At 39.2% G+C, this 20,450-nt stretch overlaps 3 protein-coding genes across 7 annotated transcripts in view; 1 reads left to right on the forward strand and 2 right to left on the reverse strand.

Annotated features, from left to right (window-relative positions):
• Nucleotides 1–1,436: 1,436 nt before the first annotated feature.
• LOC139755576 (probable methyltransferase-like protein 24) lies at nt 1,437–6,359 on the reverse strand. 2 transcript variants are annotated; one of them, XM_071674057.1, is made up of 6 exons: nt 5,368–6,341; nt 4,789–4,932; nt 3,827–3,999; nt 3,284–3,419; nt 2,243–2,380; nt 1,437–1,918 (listed from the first exon to the last, which is right to left on the reverse strand). In XM_071674057.1, the coding sequence occupies exons 1-6, from the start codon at nt 5,710–5,712 to the stop codon at nt 1,712–1,714; spliced, it is 1,143 nt and encodes a 380-aa protein (XP_071530158.1). In that variant the 5' UTR covers nt 5,713–6,341; the 3' UTR covers nt 1,437–1,711. The 2 variants fall into 2 exon arrangements, with proteins under 2 accessions (XP_071530158.1, XP_071530159.1); XM_071674058.1 differs by having other exon boundaries at nt 1,788–1,918; nt 2,153–2,380; nt 5,368–6,359.
• LOC139755575 (probable methyltransferase-like protein 24) lies at nt 3,881–16,695 on the forward strand. Of its 2 annotated transcripts, none has more exons than XM_071674056.1 (6): nt 3,881–4,017; nt 8,822–8,920; nt 9,832–9,953; nt 10,647–10,721; nt 11,426–11,555; nt 13,900–16,695. In XM_071674056.1, the coding sequence occupies exons 2-6, from the start codon at nt 8,831–8,833 to the stop codon at nt 14,122–14,124; spliced, it is 642 nt and encodes a 213-aa protein (XP_071530157.1). In that variant the 5' UTR covers nt 3,881–4,017; nt 8,822–8,830; the 3' UTR covers nt 14,125–16,695. The 2 variants fall into 2 exon arrangements, with proteins under 2 accessions (XP_071530157.1, XP_071530156.1); XM_071674055.1 differs by lacking the exon at nt 3,881–4,017 and adding an exon at nt 6,624–7,929.
• LOC139755574 (protein mono-ADP-ribosyltransferase PARP3-like) overlaps nt 10,000–20,450 on the reverse strand; it is a 42,031-nt gene continuing 31,580 nt past the window's right edge. The window contains exons 13-14 of one of the 3 annotated variants that reach the window (XM_071674053.1): nt 20,255–20,359; nt 10,000–12,129 (exon numbers count right to left, since the gene is read on the reverse strand). In XM_071674053.1, coding sequence (XP_071530154.1) covers nt 12,050–12,129; nt 20,255–20,359 — 185 coding nt within the window. In that variant the 3' untranslated portion in view covers nt 10,000–12,049. Of the gene's footprint in view, nt 12,130–12,310; nt 14,349–15,571; nt 20,360–20,450 lie in introns of those variants that run through there. The other 2 variants (XM_071674052.1, XM_071674054.1) reach the window with 2 other exon arrangements.

The following is a 20,450-nucleotide window of genomic DNA, read 5'->3' on the forward strand; positions in this document are numbered from 1 at the left end:
GAAGGAAATGTCTTTTTCGAGCATCAGATCTCAGAATAGTTCTGAGGAAATATACCTCCCAGCTCCTGTCAGGTGGCATTTGTTCGCGTCGTATAGAAACCATTATATACAGTGTAGAAATCTTAACTGATTTTCATACTCCAATGTTGGCGCCTGGTCTGTCAGTAACATGAAACCGGAGCTGTCATAATGTTATCGGAATCGCCCACATTAAGTTGGGGAGATCATGGAACCATGGCTCTCCCAACTCAAAAATTTTATATTGTATATTGTATTAAAATCTTTGTTAGTTAATAAGTGTCGCTTATATATAAAATGTATTTGATACAAATATACATTGTTATATTGTATGTTCATTTAGATATAATTTGTGTTAATTTCTATATTTAATGTAAAATTTCTTTGTAATTTATAAACTTCATATTTAAGAATGAATTTATTTACGTTAGAAGTAGATAATACCATATATCACAATTTTTCTTAGAGATATTGCCTGCGCAGGACATAACAATCTCTTCAGTCTACCAAAGAATAACATTTTTGATGAAGCTAGATTGTCCTTATTATTGTAGTAAGTAAAAATCACGTCAATATGTCAGAAAATATAACTTTAAGTAGAACATGAGCAAGTTAAGCTTATTTCACTCATGTAGCTTAAAGTTGCTGAACTTTAATTTATGAAAATGAATGTATGATTGTGTGGGTGTTATTTATTTTGTTTCGTAATGAACAATCTTCTAAAAAAAAAAAAGTTTTATTTTCTTTGTAAGAAAATGTCGCTTCCCTGAAGTTTTATGTAAAGATATAAGGGAAAAGCCAGGCGAGCTCAGCTTCAACACAGCGAACAAGACAAACCTCAAAATGGGTTTAATTCATCTTCATTAGATAAGCTTAACTGGCCACATTGATCTAATCCAACTCGAGTTACTGTTAAAGGCTTCTCTTCCTGTCACCTACATGCTCTGTAAGGCGATATTTTGAGTGGTAAACTTTAAAATTCTAGCGGCAGTGCACTTTGTGTATGCATGTAATAAGTTCAAACTCTTACAAATAATACTATGAAGGACTGCTGCAGTTTCTCCAGAAACAAGGACTCTAAATTTATGCTAGTGCAAAAACAAAAAAGGGTATTAACTAAAAGACTAAATTTAACTGATAATGTTGCCAGGCTATACTGAGAACGCTTTTTCCCTGTATTGAGAAGTTAATTGGTTTACCTTAGGTCTGGTTAGGTTAAGTTAGCTCTAAAGAAAAATTGTACCTCAGAATACCATACAAGTTCAATGCCAGACACTTATATGACCACACCTTCTTTAAAGACGTGAATAACAATTATTACATCTAAGCAGGTACAATAAAATGGGCAAAGGAGTTATTCATTTTATTCACGTAAGTTTATATGTAGAGAATAATGGTGAACAAGTGTGCGTGTGTGTGTGTGTGTGTGTGTGTGTGTGAACATTCGCCCAGACAGCCTGGCACGGTCTCTTATGAAAGAATAGTCACACAGCTGTACGATTATATATGACAGAATATCTTTATTGTATATAATCTTCCCAAGAATATCTATATTGTATATAATCTTCCCAATTGCATACAAATGCATCGCTAGTAGTTCCGTTCTGTGGCAGCAGAGTATCGGGAAGTTCGTGCAAGACTCCTTGTTTCTTATTTCAGTCACAATGTTATCAGTCTTGTGTGCGTAGGTCAGCTAGACACGAATCCAAAGCAGCTCGGCATAGCAGGGGATCCGGACGCCGTCCAGTTCGGTTGTCTCTGGGTTTCTAGTGTTGGGAGTGAAGGAAGCCAGACCAAGTCCACTGGCCTCCAGGGACGCAAACACCTGAAGATAGAAAGCGACCACGTCCCTCCTCTGGTCCTCTCCTAACGTAGGGTCACGTAGGTCTTCCAGATGGATCTGGAAATGAAGCAGAATAAACGTTTGCCCTTACAGTGAGGTGGATAATCGAAGTATTACGATAATGAAAGTTATGGTAAATCAATATCCACAGATATGTTCTTGGGATTTTATCTAATGGAATGAGATAAGGCCGCTGTCTAGCGTCCCATACTAAAAACTTTATTTATAAGTTGGAGATTTACCCGTCCTTTTTTTACGTTTATGAGTATGATGTGAACTTCACATCTTTACCTATAAGTGTATATGTATGTTGATGAATGATGCACTTGTTGAGCTTATCCAACATACACTCACGACCATGAACCAACACCCACAGCTCACCTCGACGGCCAGCTGCTTGACTTCCTTCAGCCATCCCTTCTGCAGCGCTTGGTGGAGCACGTCCCACTCGGCCCCCTCGATGTCCACCTTCAGGTAGTGGATTGGAGCGTTACCGTAGCCCAGCCGAGTCCTTATCTCCTGCCATGTTGGGAGAAATGTGGTGAGGATTTCCCACACACCCTTGTATGACAGTAGAAACTCAAGCTGTAGTTTGTCTCAACCTTTAACAGAACAGTAAGATATCTCAAGTGTTATACCATTCGTATTTTATGATTAATAGTAGTAAGTGGTTGTAGTAGTAGTAGTAGTAGTAGTGATTATTCATGGGTATCATTCGCTTTACTATCCCATTTCTAACATTATAACCGCAAATAAACTCGTCAAAGACCGTCAGGTCTCCAGTTATCTGTCCTTCCCATGTATTTTGCCATGAGGGTCAAAGTCCAACGCCTGACCCTGCTTTACTGTGAGCACTAATGTTGCGGGACACAGTGTGCGTTGTGTTTGCCAAGTCTCTGATTAATGTTTTAACGATGACGCATCATTATTTGAGGGTAACTAGGGATGGAGGAGGGTTTAGAATATGGGTAATGAAGACCCACCTGCCACAGTATGGTTGTGAGGGAGTCGATCCTATGGCATTAGGGTTTATCTCCTCACTTCCTGAGCTTACAGTAGTCAGCTTAATGACGTCGCCATGACGATGATCCTCCAAACTGGTGGTGGGCGACTGGATGGCAGCTGTTGGGGAGGGGTCATGTCGCTAACATCCACCAAGCAGTTTCAGTAGCACACATCAGGTTGTTAAATGTGCATTCATTTCTTTTACAGGATTAACATCTTGGCTTTAAAAGGGTCAGATCTTGAGCAGATTCGAAGTTTAACACATCTGACGGATTCCCTTAACATTCTAAGCATCAGAACCGAATGTCTTCCCCTGTAGTGAGTGTTCCTCCAGCCCCTCCATCATACTTCTGAACGCATCATGAGGTTCATACCAACTGATTTACTTCCCAGGGATGTGGATCAACCCTGACTGACCTGGAGGGTGTAGTGCCTGTAGCTCCTGCAGGAGGAGGCGCCCTTGCCCAGGTCACAGAAGGTGAAGCGCCTCGTCTGAGTCCCCAGACGACCTCGATGGAAGGAAAGACCTGGACCCTGGTACCTCGACCAAGACCTGACGAAGGATTCTACTGTGAAGATGCGTATGTCAGCTAAGGTAAGAAACATTTAGAATACAGGCCTATCCTGCAGACGACCAGTAATGGAGGATTAGAGAATGAAGAATAAAAATGTCGCTGAGAACACTTTTCACGAGCTGCTGGTGGCTTGATGTGATGATCTAAACTTTCGCCTCCCAAACAACCTTCTAAACTTTGTTTGTGACTAGGCAAACTTCCAATCTGCTTGACTGATGTTTAGGTTCAACAAACTCGTTGGCTGCTTCTCTAACATGCAAGCAAACTCATCCACTAATTTCAAGGCTCCTCGACTAACTCGTAGGCTCTTTTTCTAACATGCAAGAAAGCTCATCTACTAACCTCAAGGCTCTCCAGCTAATATGTAAAATACAGTTCGACTCACTTGTAGGTACGGTCGTCATCGAATGCATGGACGCGGCAGGCGAGGCGAGCCATGGCTCGGTCGAAGGAGAGGTCGTGCCCGACCCCCACTGAGAGCACCAGGCAAGACGCGCTGCTGGAGGGTGAAAGTCTCCTCACCCCACCTGCACCCAGCCTCGGATCCATACACACCACCTGCAGGAGTGTCCAGACGTGAGTAGTCGTCGACACCACTGAGGATTGTAAGCTTGGTAGACTTGAGAGTCTCCTCAAGGTGTTTTGCAGTCTCGCCCGGGTAGTGTACACTCTCTGAGTTTCATCTAGGTAGTCTAGAGTCTCATCTAGGTAATCTAGAGTCTCATCTAGGTAGTCTAGAGTCTTAGGTGGGTCGTGTCACACTTATCTATGTAGTCGTCCACCTACTTTCTCATGTCGGTGATCGATAGGTAAACTTATATAATTTGATAGTTTATGGAATAGTCTTTAGAATCTAAACTCACCTGGGTTTTCTGTAGTTTCACCAGGGCACAGAGTGTATAAACTCAGCTATATGGTTATCCATTACATTTTTCTTTGTAATCATCTTTTGCTTTGCCGATAATTAGCATTTAACACCTCGAAAGAAACTTCGTCTGTGTAGACGCTGTACTAAACTAGGTGGAAGAATTTACAACATCACTATTGAAGCGTAAGAGTAGTAGCTACCCGAGCGATACTTAGGCTCCGTCTGAGTAGTTCACAGCCTGACCTAGCCAAGCATTTTGATCGTCGCTAAAATCCCTCCCCTGTGGTTAAGGGTGATGTGTTGCGCCAGTCAGACGGATCACGCCTGTGCCCTAATTTCGATCGAGGGGAAGGGACCGTTGTCATGCGCCAGCCTCTACACGGACCCGTTCACCATCACCAGTCACCGTCGTCTCCTCAGCTGAGGGACGCGGTCTTTTATACCCTGCAGGCCTTACCTTGAGTGGTAGAAAGGCTCACCTTGTCCCCGTCCACTCTACGGAGACACGAAGTACCGCCGACTTTGATGAGTTTCCTGCAGAAGGCGCTAGGCTTCGTGACGTACTGCAGGAAGGTGGATGCCACTCCTCCTGGCTCCCATCTGTGCCACACCCCTGCTGCCACCTGCCGGTGGACAGGAAGAGAGGAAAAACAGTGACTCAAGACTCCTCTTGTGGACCATAAATAAACACATTCGAAGAAGACTTGCCATGTATCACTGTTCAAGTTGTCAGTGGTATGTTCGTGAAGCTAAGCTTTTGAAGACTAAGGTTTTTCCAGCAGGTTAAGATCCCCAAGTAATCCTCATGTGTGAAGTACTTTTTTCAGCATCATTTATTGGTCTTAATTATCTTGAAATGAGCTGTAAGGATGCCTTGGGCTGGACAGGACAGGATAAGAAGGATTTTGATAAGTAGATTATAAGTAGATATGACAAGTGTAGCGAGAGGGTAGGACGAAGCATAGACGGACTGAGTGAAACTGAAGAGGTTCAGAGCGATGAACGACCATGTTTGAGGCTGCTGAAATGAGGAGAATAAGAGGATTCATGCTACTCACCTGCTGGATATGAGTGGGTCCAAGGATTTTATTCTCAAGTGGCTGGGAACTGGCTGGTGTGGAGTTTAGGCCCCGCGTGGCCATCTTTAAGAAATCAATCCGCCATTTCTCAGATTCTGTTTCGTGTACGGCATTGTAAACGTTCTCATGTTTCATCGTCGGGATTTCTTTGTAACGAATCGATTTCCCTTGTAGCCAGACCCTCTCATGGTTGTGCGCATCAGAGAGTTGGTGGTATACAAACAATAGTTGAAATACGTACATGAATATGAATATCTGGATTACATCTCTGGGCGATATGCCTCGAACCATTTCAATCCTCAGCTGCAAAATGTTGATTCTCATGATAACACTTTCTGTAAAAGCTCCAAATCTAGCACAAAGTTGATATATATATATATGGTGAGCCTTTCCGGGATCTGTGTCCCACGTCGAAAAACTAGCAACGAAATTCCTGGTTCAAGTCGGGCATTTAGAGGGTCGACATCTTCCACAGTCGTGAAGTTTGAGTGGAGGAACTTCTCCCTTGCTGTCGATTTCGATAGAAAAGACGAGCAAGTTTTACTCTCGTCATAATCATTAGAATGATCGGGGCAACTGCCTTATATAGCAGTCATGAGAAAGACTGCCAGACACACTCACGAAGTATGAGAGGGACGTCAATGATAGTCACTAGAAGCGACGGGAATGATCACCGAGACATAAGATGGACGATTTAGCACGAGAATATGAGGACAGTTTCTCACTCGCTAATCATGAACAGGGCGACTTTTGACACATGCCAGAGTTTTCAGATGTTCCTATTGCAAAAAAGAATTGCATGGTAGTAAGTCACTTCCCATTGGCATCAAGCACGTATGTAATGGTGATAATATTACATATTTTAGAGGTTTGTTCTCTTTTTCATAAGAATATCCTTGTCACATTTTCTTCGTTTCGTATTTACTTCTTGTGCTAGTACCAGGAGCATCCCGACACTGATCCTGGTCCAGGTCCGCGACAGGCAACTGCTCCAAGTAAATATTGGACACATTTTCCTGTTACTCGTGAGAAGTTGTCTCGTCACAGGATTCTGAACATATGTTTCTGTCTGTCTCCCAATATAAATAAAGTCCTAGACATTTTGATGTTAGTAATATATATATATATATATATATATATATATATATATATATATATATATATATATATATATATATCCCTTCATCTATCCCAGCTCGTCTATTCATTACTAACTTTACATAAGTCCCGGGACCTGTTTCCTTCATCGTTTCCTTGTTTTGTTTTGTTTTTAATTGTTTTCTCCTCACCGCACTCGTAAGATGCCATTATCAAACCCCATACAAATTCTTAAACTCATAAAATCTTTATCTCCAATCAATAATTAGGTGACATTATTATTTTCAACCACCACCAGCACATATATGTTAGCATCGTGGACAACCCGCCTTTTTTCTGTTTCCTATGTATTTCCTTTTCAGTCTTGAACTCTTCCGTTCACCTTACTTCCTTGCCTTCCAAGTTTGAATTTGTCCTGATGGATAAACATTCATCCCTTTAACAGCTACATTTCGGATGGCGAGGCTAATAGGGTGTAAAGACAATCGGAATTGTACACATTGAATGAAGTTTATTCCAGTTTTAATGAAAACTAGGAATCTGGTTTATTCTAGCGCCAGTTACGGTAAAGTTTAGGAAACGTAATACTGAAAATAGATTCGGCTGGATGTTTTTTCCTTGTGGATAGTCTCGGTCTGCGCAAGATGCTTACGTGACGTCTACTTACAACTTGAAGCGTAAACAGCTTCAGAGAAAACCCCACAAGACCGTAAAACAACCCCCTAAAGCACCAGTGTCACAGGAAGTTCGATTCTTGAAGGGGGTAAAAAATCAGAAGCTGTAGAGGTATGAACAATGTCATCAGGACCATACCCAGCGGATCAGTAAGGTTGATCGTCGAAACAAATGCTTGGATAATTTACTGTGGAGAATCGATATTCTTGGGGACAAGTGAGAATAATGTGGTGTTATGCGTGAATCATCGTTTCAGTCAGAGAAACAAGGGATATGAAGCAAAATATGAGACTATGTCGAAGCGTCGTGTCATTTGTTGCTGTAATGACGCTGGCTGCAGTGGGAACTTTCCTCCCGCGGATAAGGTCTCTACTGTCTCCAGATGCCGTCTCTACAGATTATCATTATCTCTTGAGGCAAACTGTCTACGAGGTACACACAGAGGACCAATTAAAAGACGGCGACGAAGAATTCCAGGCAGCAAACGTTTATTTCAAACAGCTAGAGAGAAACAAGGGTAAAACTTTGGTCAGGAGCAACAATATACCTCAGATCTCGGATGACCTACCGAAACCCACGACGAGAGTGTTTCCCATAGCGCAGGTTCCTGCCATTGCGAGGAGTCCCAGCCTTAACCATAACCTGAAGGAAACAACAGAAGACCTAGCACACCACCTGCAGCGCCTCCTGACGCAACCTACAACGTCCTGTCGAAGGCTGGTGAGGGTGGGCGGTCGGTCGTGCCTCGGTGCTTACGACGGTGCAAAGGTGGGTGGCACCTGTTGTCCGCACCTCAAAATCAAATTTACTGCATCGTGTACTGGTTGACACATAAGTAAATAGCATGCACGTTAACGAACTGGGTTATAGGATGATGAACACGTGAGCAGTTTAATAAGGGCCATCATACCCATGGGTCCCATCCTTGCGCTTATGGGCAGCACGGTCGTGCTCAAGGGTTGTACCGTGGTGTTCAGAGGTGTACCGTCGTGCCTTAAGGAATTGAAATCAGCTATTAAAAGATACGAATATTTAAGGCCTGAAATGGTTAACTACTTCAGATTGGTTGACCATATGCACAGCTGTCATACCTGTATGTTCATATTAAAGTGGAGGCAATACTAATGCACCATCATATCAAAGGTTGACACTAAAATTATGAAACATTGAAGGTAAAAACATTTATCTGGGAGGAAAGAATGTTATGGCGAATGTAAGAGTGGGTTATTGTAAAGATTAATCTTGCTCTTTCATATTATAAGCAAATTTCATTATACTTGATATTTTTATTGTTAGAAATGGTGACCATCAACATCAATTAACATTTAGCTAGAAACCATAAGAGGTACACACTGTTATGAAGATAATGTATGCTTAGTTTACAGCTGTTATTGTTTAAAAGTCCCTACATTTGATAACACAACCCTATTCTGATATCCCCGAAATATTAGATATTATAGTATCCTCTTTACACGTGGAATGCTTTATCATTGTTAAACATTCTCATAACTCAAATCGTGGGAACTTGACTAAACACATGAGAATAGTATGACTAATTGTACTCTTTTTGATCATTTAGTGCAACTGCCCCGGATGCACGTATACTGAAAAAGAGAAAATGTGAATGGATTTGATCTACAATCTAAATATTACTTCCTAGCTGGTGTGTATGGACGAGGATGTGAAGCTCCGGCCCCTCGAGTGCCTTCTGTATTCCTTCGGAGTTGGCAACGATTTCACCTTCGACGAACACATGCAGGTGACCTTGGTGGACCCGTCTTAATTTATTTCTTTACCTGAACTCTTATGTGTAATCCATTTCCTTTAAGGCTCTTGTAAAATCGAATAACTTTGTAGTACAAGGTATGATCTCTGTTGATAGATATGTTGTGGTTTCCTATTGGTAGTGAACAATGATGGGGTTTTGGATGAGAGTGGGGTTTAGCTTACCTTATATATACATTATTTTCAGACAATTATCATTTTTCAACGAAAAAGGTATTTGCTCAGTAAATCACCAAAAAAAGTGAACATTTAAACATTGATATCAGTAAGTGGTACGACGTTGCTCTATTTTTCTTACCCTTGTTTTTTGAGTAATCTATGATAAATTTTATGCACTTTTCTCTATATCTGGTAAGGTTTCGGTTATGTGGATGAGCGGAGAGAATTACACGTGGGTGGAGGCATGAACACTTGTAAAAGCATAGATGGGTGGATGTATTTTTTTTTTTTTTTCAGACATTTTGGATAGACAAGAAACCAGCTTACTCTTCAGTCAACTTGAATGGACAGACACTTCCTATGAACAAAATACCAACCATTCTAAGAATCACATAATACACATAATATTCACCCCCACATCGATATAAACACGGAGGCAACACAGACTAAATGCCCACAGAACACCATCTGGCTCTAGTAGTTTTGAACTTGGTAAAAGTCTCAACATCCTCTGCAAACCATACATCCTCTCCTCTAATACTATGCCTTGCGTGCCTGGTCTACTCTCTCTCCTGCCTAGCAACCACATACACACAGTTTGTGGCACTTGAGGAAGCAGGTACATCCTCTGACTGTGGCCTGACCTCTAAAGTTCAGGCCATTGTACCCAAGGGTCATACCTTCTTTCCCAAAAGTAATTCCAGCGTATTCTCTTATCGACCTCAGGACTTCGGGTGCGAGGTCCACGCCTTTGACCATGACAATGACCATGAGATCTATGACCATCGGCTGGGTCCCATAGCCTTCTTCCACAAGGCCAGGATCGGTTCTGAGACAGGTTTCTTGAGGTAGGTCTTCCCTAAACACGAGAGCTATGTACAAGTAAATATTGATGTCGTGCAAGCAGTGACACCCAATGAACTTCAGGGACATAATAAGGTTGCTGTTAGTGAAAATCATGTCTTTGTTAGTCTTTATTCATATTTGTTGTTTCTACTTTTTTACTTATGATAGAGAGGTGCAAAGACAGAGATTGCCTAACACAAGCAAGGGTTATTTGAATCAGGACACAGAATTAAGAGAAATAAGATCATAGGTCAGATCATTGGTCACATTTTCCTGTCATGTTCATAAGGTTAACATTGACTCCCAGTTGTGTGTGTCTGGCTCCTTTCATGTTCAGCCTCTCGGAGACTTTGTCTTTGTATTTAAAAGATAATGTCCAAAACGTAGCTCTGTATTTCGCTTTAAACTTGCAATTGTTTGTCTTCTGGCACTGCAAGTTCCCTGTTGGTGCCATTTGTGGATAGAGAAATTACAAAGCTTGAAAAAAACAGGTTTTCCATATTCCACAGTGGTTAGGTTAGATATAATACATAGGTCCAATAGGGTTTCATGGCATGAGACTAATATAGTGTGGTTTCATATGATTTTATTTTGAAACTTTAGAAAATATATTATTAGTCTATAAAAGTTTTGTCTCCATGAATCGTGATTAGATCTGAATTAATATCTTATCTAATTCTATGCTCTATTTCCAGGATTTGTGAGAAGACTCCTCATGGACGTATATGTGAACCTGCTCTCCGCTACCAGACTATGGCTGACATACGCAGGTGAGTTATTTACTGACTTACTTTCTCACAACAGCTCTAAAGAAAATATTCAGACACTTCAATAATGTGATCCAAGAGATCTCTTGATATTAAATGATGACAAATACAGAAGAGAAAAAGGGACCAACCGATAATAAAGTTAACATCTGGAATGGCTTCTGGTCTCTGATAATAATACATACATACACCTATTCTAATACCTTGTAGTATTAGTCAACACTCTCATAGCTATAAGGGAATGATGATTTCTGAATTATTTATATTTTTAGATTCATTCATATTCATGTTTTACATTCCTAGATTCATAATCACAAAGCCCCAAATACATAAACCTTAATATTAAAAACGTTTAGTTGGCTCGGTAAGCATGATGCTACGACTCTTGGGTATGATGGTTTGACCCTTGGTCAGGTCAGTGAGCATGATGCTGTGACTCTTGGGTATGATATCAGGCCTGACTCTGGGTCAGGTCAAAGGTCATGCAATCATAAAGAATCGTACCGTTGTGCTTGAGGGGTTTACATGTTAAGACCAGCTGTAGGGGTTGTGCTACCAGATCCAATCTACTTAGTCTTACTTGTAGGTTCTTCCAGTAATGAGTCTGTCTACTTAGTCTTACTTGTAGGTTCTTCCAGTAATGAGTTTCTTTAACATTAGATGTACATCTTTTGCAATACCACTATCAATGCGATCACTACCTGCAGAAACCTGGGGCACGAGGACCGACAGTTGAATTACCTGAAGATGGACATCGAGGGTGAGGAGTGGAAGGTGTTACATCAGATCCTGCACAACACCTCTGTCTTGTCCACTGTCTCCCAGGTGACCCTGGAGGTTAGTCCCTTGTACATATTTGTGGCTTGTGTTGGCTTCAACAGGTTAGTAAGTCAAATCCCTTTGCCAGCCTGCTGTTCTAGCGACTCCAATTTTGCAGAATTTCCTCTAAAGATAGTATGTTTTAGTCCTCTTTTATCCTCTATGTATTCCATTGAAATGGCAGTGGGGTTAGTGGTAATAGGTATGCAGAAATGGTACTTCCTTTTCTGTTCTTACTTTTATCTATCATTAACTTATAATACTCTCTGCTTTTCTGTTTGACTCTGTTTTTAATTCCATCATGTTAATCCTTTTTCATTATAATGTGAACACTGTATAAGTTTCTGTAGAAAGTTTGTTTATAAGTACTTCTTAGAAAGGAGTTGAATTTGGAAATATTGTTCTCAAGTGTTCACTGTATCATTTTATACTGTCAAACATATTATGTTATTTGTGCAAATCATCTTTCATTTCACTTCTCTTTCTGGATTCTCGTCAGTGTTTGATTGCCTTCAACTGTTATTCGTTTCCCTTACTCTTGCTGCATCATATTTATAATGATTCCTATCAGTCCTTCTAAAATTGTTAATTCCTGGTAGAATTATAATCATGGTTAACTTCATTAGAGTGATTGTTTAGGACTTCTAATTAGATCATACACCTGCCACGGCAGTTAACACATTCCACAAACCCACAGTGGCTTTTGAACAGTTACACTAAAACTAAACAAGTGGTAGTTAAAAAAATATGAAGGCATCATGCAAACACAAAAAGTTAAGACACATGAAATATATTATTGTATTTATTATACATACTCGCTTTTTCGCACGTCAGTGAGGTAGCATCAGGAAACAGACGAAGAATGGCCCATATACACATATATATTCATAAATGCCCACATACGCACATATACATACATATACATATCAGCATATACATACATATACATAGACATATGCAGACACAACATACATACACATGCTAATATTCATGCCTGCCTTCATCCACTCCTGATTCAAAATTATTTTTGAAAGATAGGAACCAAAAGTGACAAAAGAAACTATAAAACCTGCAAGTCAAAATAAATGAACATGAGATTAGGTGACCAGTCTCTCAATGCTGGTATATACAGACCAGTCATTGTGGCTAAGGTCACATGAGTGTAAATAAATAACTTTTTTCCTTGACCTACACCAGTCGCAAGGACTGAACTAAGATGAACCCAGTACCTCAACAAAATAACAAATCAAGGACATATGCAATAACTGGTAGTAAATCAAGTAGACTGCACATTAAATAGGAAAGTAGAAAGTATAGGAACCAAAGCAAAGGCACAATTTTGAGCAAATGTGTAGTTCCATCTTTGGGTAAATTATTGTGGCATGCTTGCCTTAAATGTACTCTTTTTTTTTATAAAATAATACTTGGAAAACTAAAAGCTTAAGGTATATTGCACGAGTAAGTAAGCACCTTAAGGTCCATCATTATCCCTATCCTAAGCTATGCTTCAGGATGACCCTCTTATGCTTTTCTGTACCTTGAAATTTATGTATCTTGCAGTAATGTTAAGTAATATGTACCTGAACAAGCATTCATGTTGAAAAAGTTCCTAAATTAATCGGTATTATTCACCCCCTTCCCATTTCCTGCATTAGCAAGGTACCACCAGGAACAGACAAAGAAATGGCCTCATTTGTCCACAGCTATTTTCCAGCTTTCATGTAAATGCACTGAAACTAGAGTCTCCTATCCACAATCAGGCCCAACAGACCGCTTCTCTAGCCCTGATACAGCCCACTGACATCCTGTCATTGCCTGTGTCTTAACATTGTTCCAATTCACTCAATCCCTTGCACACCTCGCATCCTCTGGTATGTTTTGGTCCCAAACCTTCGAAGCTTCATTAATTTCATCCATCTACTTCCTCCTTGTTCCCTTCTCTTCTGATTCATCAAGTAGATGTGAGGGTGGCTAGCCTGAAGAAATTCAGAATGATAGCTCCTGGCCTTGAGGGATCCAAACATAGCAATTTCAGTCCATACAAATTCAAAGCAGTTTATTTAAAATTTCAATACAAAAATATGTACTTCTTGCATGTCAGGACTATATAAAGTTCATTACAGAAATACTGTTGTTTGATGGATATTATTGCATTCATTTTCAATGATCATAATGTTGTCTTTACTAAATTTATGGTGTTTAGTCAGCACTTAGGAAAAGATGAGCATGGCAGACTTTTGGTTTTGGCCACAAAAATAAGCTAGCACACCTCTGTGCATCAGAAGCAAGTTCTCTTGAGGAAAGTCACTAATGAAATTACTCATGTGAATCTGCCTTTAGCATTGTTTCATTCTCTTCCCAGATTCACCTCGAGGAACTTCGCAGCAATAAGACAGTAGAAGGGAAGCGTGAATCAGTTGCCCTGTACATCAATGTCATCCAAGGTCTCAGGAATCTAGGTTTCCAGTTGGTCAGACACGATGAGAATGGACTGAACTCCCAATATGAAACAATAGATGGGGTTCAGCTGAGCCTCTATGCTGAGCTTTTATTTATTCGTAGGAATCATGCAATAGAGACAGTATAATTGCATCACAAATGTAACGATAATTACAAGGCCTTTGGAGATTTTTTTCAATGTTAGCTGAGACAGCACAGCCAGCTGGAGCCCTAATCAAGGCCATTTCATTGACGCTATATTGTGATGCAGTATTTTTCTCTTTTTGTCGATATTTGATGGTGCCTCTGTGAAAGCGAAATCTTGAATGTATCAAATGATGCACTACGGACAACTGGTGTTTAGGCACCCACCTAATGGTAGAATAATATTAAAAAAGTTAGAGAATATAGGAAATAAGGTTAATAACTCTAAATATATTGTCGTATTCAATTCTATGAGCATATATATTTATTATGCTTGATCGCCGTCTCCTGCATCAGCGAGGTCGCACCAGGAAACAGACAAAGAAAGACCCATCCACTCATGGTAAATAGTATGCAAAAAATAAATTTATTCATTATACTTAAAGGCAGTCTCCCACATTAGCAAGGTAAACAAGGAAACAGATGAAAGAATGGCCTAACCCACCCACATACACAAGTATATACATAAACGCCCACACACACACACATATACACACACCTATACATTTCAATGGACATACATATACATACACACACATACACATATACATGTACATATTCATACTTGCTGCCTTCATCTTTTCCCGTTGCCACACTTGTGTGTGTATATGAACGGATGGACCATTCTTCGTCTGTTTCCTGGTGCTACCTCGCTGATGCAGGAAACAGTGATTATGTACAATAAATGAATAAAAATATACATACACACACATACATGTATATATACATCCACAGACATATCCACATGTACATATTCATACTTACTTGCCTTCATCCAATCCTGGTGCCACCCTGCCCAACAGGAAAGAGCATTGCCACCCTATGCATCAGCAAGGTAGTGCCATGAAAAGACAAAAAGGCCACATTCGTATTGATGCTGTCTCCTGTGATGTGAGGTGGTGCCAGGAGTGGATGAAGGCAAGCAAGTGTACATGTGTGTATATGTATGTATATGTGCGTGTGTGGGCATTTGTGTATATACATGTGAATATGAGTGGATAGGTCATTCTTCGTCTGTTTCCTGGCACTACCTTGCTGACACAGATGGCAATCAGGTATAATAAATAAAATGAATAAATATATTATCCCTGGGGATAGGGGAGAAAGAATACTTCCCATGTATTCCCTGCTTGGATAGAAGGCAACTAAAAGGAGAAGGGGGGTGGAAATCCTCCCCTTCCATTTAATTTTCCAAAATGGGGTTGTGCCTTTCTGAGAAAACATTGGTTTACATGATCACTATATGTGTAATGCTATTCTAGCAAGTGTAAAATTTCAATTAAGACTTTTGTCAGTTTGCATGCATCAAGTTTGCCATGTAGTTAAAGTGACCACTTCCCTAAATAACTCAAGTTGTACAATCTTATACATTGGGAAAATAGTACTCCACAAGTTGTTACAATTTATTTGATCTGCTGTTAGGTTTCTTTAGCAGACCAGAAACATTAGATTGCAATTCATATGGATATGTAATCATGTCTGTATAACACTTAACAAAGGACAGCAAGAATGAATTCATACACAGACAGTTAACTCCAATTGCTAGAAAATACAGTCTGTTACAAGTCAACATATCTGTTCGCTAAAATTAGTCACATAACTCAAACGTGGGAAACGTCAAAATTCCACAAAGCATAGTTACTCATTGGCAGGACCACACAAATTTACTATTTATAACACAACTATACGTTGGCATTCATACTATTACACTAAAAGGGTATTCCATGGAAAACTTGTCATTTGCAGTGCAGCAATTACTAGGAATGACATGAAAATGTGTGACAATACATTTGGAAAATGTTTGCATTATGTTTCCTGGGCAAAGGAGGAATTTTCTTCAGGTTATGAATCGGGTTAAGTTCTAGTTTAAACCTTTCAAGTAAGTGATATAAAAATCAAATTAGAGATTTGAGTCTTATGCCATTCAGTTCTTTCAGTAATGTGAAATGTCTGTATAGTTTCCTTACCAAAAGATGAATTTTCTTCCAGTTACGAGGTAGGTTATATTATAGGTTAAACCTCTCATTTTTCGAGGCATAATGAGTAAGATAAAATCTAATTACAGGCCCTGTGCAAGTCATTTCCTTAACAGTATAATGTTTCAAGAATATCTGATTTAGAGTTTTAAAGTTGTGACCAATGTTAAGTTGAAGGTTAAAGTGTGTTGATTTACAGGTGACAGATAGACAAAGCAATCCCTAAGTGTCTGCAATGGTATAAAAGTGACACAAAAATGTGATACTGTGATACATTCATCAAAGTGACTCAGAATGTGGGCATCCCTGAGCAAAACAATTAGACTAAACATGTCTCATTACACTGTCTTCCTTCAAAGAATGGATTTAAAGCTGCAACCCTTGCAATTCCTGAATGTAAAATGTTTAAAAAGCAAGCATATTTCACTCAATATGTCTGACATGAATTATCTACTTCCAAAGGGGTTGATGAAACAAGAACCATTAAACACAGTAGAATGCCCCTTCCCTTCACAGACAATAAAGAGAGATGTGATGAACATATCAGGAAATCCAACAGCCATACCATTCTCTTCAACAAAACTCTTTAGTATAACCAAAGGTAGCAATAAGGTACACCACCTAATGCCCTAAGCAATTAAAGACTGATAAGATACTTGAAACAGGTACCATAAACTAAGCAAATATTAAAACTGAATAAGGTCTATTTGAATATTTTTACCTGATGCAATGAAATAATGTTGAAACCACATCATCAAACATTTGCCATCTTGAGAACCTTAAAGCAAGGCAACGAGTTCTGATTGCCAATGCTGACACCTTTAAACATCACTGAGGCATGAAAGCAGAATGAATTTTATAAATATAGAGATTACCCAACAAAACGCCCCTGACCTCTCAAGATGCAAATGTCCCAGCTGATTGCAACTTTTGCTAATTTCCCTAGGTATGCAATGGAAACAATCTCATATTTTATATGCTCTAGCACCAAGAATGCATGACAATAAGTTTAAAATACCAGTCCCATTTGCAATGTTCTTTTAACTTTTATAATCCAAGTTACATACAAGCAATCATGGATCAAGTTTAATCAAAAGCTCTTGGGATGGTTCAGTTTTATGGCAGAAGTGTTCCATGGTGGTAAGGGCAAGGAAAACTGGAATACATTTAGAAGATTTCAACTGATCGCTTTGTTGCCAGTGAAAAATATTGTGGTGAGTTGGATCATGTTTACCATTCTTTTGGAAATCGGCCCACTAAGCCATTATTGGTGGTTCAAGAACATTCTTAGGAGAAAATGCAAAGAAAATGAGTTGTTTCCTAAGTGGAAACTATATATGAATGTCAAGCTGTTTACATAGAGGGAGGGTGATCTAATGCACATCTACATATTATTTAACACCCGTCACAACCTTATACCGATTTCCAAAACACCAAATAAAAAATATCGAATTAGTTGCAACAATAAACTTCACAGTTACATATATCAACCATTAGAAGTCAACCAATCATCAGTACAACCTTGGCAAACTCCCAGAGCCAAGTGGAAACCACAAATGTCACTTCCAATATAGGTATAGACAATATAAAACAGAAATAAATGATACTGATAAAAAGAACACCAAACTCCACAACCAAAGACTGGAATGGGGTCAATGAACAAAACTGACTTCATGCATGTTGACCAAGATTTTGCATCTTCATCCCAACAGGGGAAGAACTGAAGGGTCCCTGAGCAGGAACCACAGCGCATTTTTTTTTTCTTTAACTGCTAATAGCATTTGAAACTTCATTGCCTTGAAGAGTTAACAATATCAGATACAATCTGTAAATTCTATAATACAACATAACTCCAATCATTAAAAGCAAGTTGCAAACTATTCATTATTCTTGTTTCAAGTCTACTTGTTGAAATAGGTGTATACACATTGTGACAGCTATAGCTGTATTTGGTTTCCTTATTTCATAGTAATCATGAAACTTGCAATACACAATTTATCTTACAATTTCATGCTGTAACTATACTACTCATATTAAAAATATCAGGAAAATAAAACCATATAGATTATATTATTACCTACAGTCATTCACAACTTTGTTCTGAACAAAAACAGTTAAAAATATATTCTGGCTTACTGTTTCAAACAAAAAATTTTCATGATGTACAGTTAGCATAAACATTTATAAAGAATATTACCATTCAACATTAAATAAACTTAATTCTACTCTCATTTTAGCACTAACTGCTATGCATTCAATTAAAGTGCCATATTCATAATGAACAATTTTACCCAATCTGCAAACCGTATGGCACTTACTTCTCAAAAATGATTTAGAAAACACAAACAGCCATCACTCAGCAATATTTTTATAAGACTATCTTATACATTCAGTATATATATATATATATCTATGACAAGGATATATCCACTTGCAAAAGAGTGAAAAGAAGACAATCCATCTATTGATATCTATGATGCCCATTCCCTCCAGGAACTCCCTCAAGGGAGTGGCCATGGCAAAAGTCTCCATTACTGGTGAACTCGAGTGCCACTTCTTAGCCTCAGTGCCTCACTCTCAATGGCCACTGGCAGAGGGTAGCTTTAGCGCAGTGTTTTACAGAGGCTCCTACCTAATGTTCTTAATGATTACTTCAATCTAATGTGTCTACCTAACGTTCCAACATTAGGTAGAAGTAATAAATAGATGGGAAAACCTGGCAAGAGCATTAGGTAAGAGGACATCTACAGAAAAGTAAAATGCACTTTAAAAAAATGTTGAAAAGACACTGAGTAAAGACTGGATCGAAAATCATAGTCTAATGCCACCTATCTTATACTGTATAAAGTCTACATATATAATTTACCTTTCATAAAAGAATGGAATCTTATGCAAATGAAACTTTGTCCAACTATCTAAATATTCATTAAAAATTACTTGTGCAAATATACAAGAACCAAATAAATACAAGACAAAGAAATAGTCTGTTCATTATCTTTGGCTGAAGAAAAAAGAATTTTTAATATAATTTTTTTAAAAACTTGCACACTATTTCCCACATCAGTGAGGCAGAACAATGAACCAGACAAAGAAAGGCACATCTGTTTGCCATCATCCATTCCCAATGCCACCCCAACCCACAGAAAACAGCATAAATGCATGACGGAAAAGAAATAAATAATAACACTTACATTCTCTTCTTCTCCCCCATATCCAATCACTGCCTCCTGCATCAGCGAGTTAGCACCAGAAACAGACAAAGAAAGGCCGCATCAGCTCTCATCCACACATGAGCTGTCAAGTGTAATACACCAAAACCAAAGTTCCCTGTGTCCACTCCTCTTTTTAAACCAGGTATTCTCAATCACCAGTCTTTTTTCAGCACACAACTCCACAAGCTCTTCACCATTTCCATTCATAAAACTAAATACCCCAAGCACCCTAATTATACTCTCAACTACCACATTACTTACCTTTGCATCTAATTCACTCCTCACTAATATCCACTCTTACGTCAAAAGTGCTGATGCACTCACTCAGCTGCTCCCGAAACACTTGCCTCATGATCTTACTTCTCTTGGCCATGAGAATAGGCATCAATAATCACCCATCTCTTGCCATCCACTTTCAGTATTACCCATATCAATTTAGAATTTACTTCCTTACACTCTATTGCACATTCCCATAACTCCTGCATCAGGAGTACTGCTACCCATTCCTTAGCTCCTGTCCTCTCACCAACCTCTGGCTTAACTCCAAAGACCAATGCATTCTTCCCCTTTATTCTTGAGCTTTTTCACTTACAGCCAGAACATCCAAGTTTCTTTCCTCAAGCACATTAACTATCTCTCCTCTCTTCTCATCTTGGTTACATCCACACACATTCAGAAACCCCAGTCTGAGCCTTCGAGGAGGATGAGCACTTCCCGCCAGGCTCCTTCTGTTTCCTATTTTAGAAATTGAAAATACAGACTAATATGTACCACAGAGTTGATAAAGCCCTGAGAGTATGCACAGTTACTAGGTGTAACTAAGCAAAGGAAAATTTGACAAGATACCGTAGCCGCAATTGCCCCTCATTATATATCACATACTCACTGTCTAAGAAACCACTTGCTTCAAATTCTCTCTGTGGTTCAGGTTGGCCAACAGGTACAAACACTCTCATGTCATCAAGCATTATGATCTTGTCTTTAGATGGGTCTGTATAGGGAATACAAAGAATAAAACACATGGACAGAAAAATAAATTTCATATTAAAAAGAAATTTCTCCACTTAACTGTCTTAAATAGC

Source organism: Panulirus ornatus, chromosome 19, assembly GCF_036320965.1.
Source record: "Panulirus ornatus isolate Po-2019 chromosome 19, ASM3632096v1, whole genome shotgun sequence".
NCBI classification, from domain to species: domain Eukaryota; kingdom Metazoa; phylum Arthropoda; class Malacostraca; order Decapoda; family Palinuridae; genus Panulirus; species Panulirus ornatus.

Bases quoted from the DNA above. Each gene is read 5' to 3' on its own strand.
- LOC139755576 (XM_071674057.1), bottom strand. From the start codon at position 5,712: ATGAGAATCAACATTTTGCAGCTGAGGATTGAAATGGTTCGAGGCATA. The intron at 4,933-5,367 runs GTGAGTAGCATG...GTCCACCGGCAG, and splicing joins GACCCACTCATATCCAGCAG to GTGGCAGCAGGGGTGTGGCA. The intron at 3,420-3,826 runs GTGAGTCGAACT...ATCCTTCGTCAG, and splicing joins GATGACGACCGTACCTACAA to GTCTTGGTCGAGGTACCAGG.
- LOC139755575 (XM_071674055.1), top strand. From the start codon at position 7,435: ATGAAGCAAAATATGAGACTATGTCGAAGCGTCGTGTCATTTGTTGCT. The intron at 8,921-9,831 runs GTGACCTTGGTG...TATCGACCTCAG, and splicing joins CCTTCGACGAACACATGCAG to GACTTCGGGTGCGAGGTCCA. The intron at 10,722-11,425 runs GTGAGTTATTTA...CACTACCTGCAG, and splicing joins ACTATGGCTGACATACGCAG to AAACCTGGGGCACGAGGACC.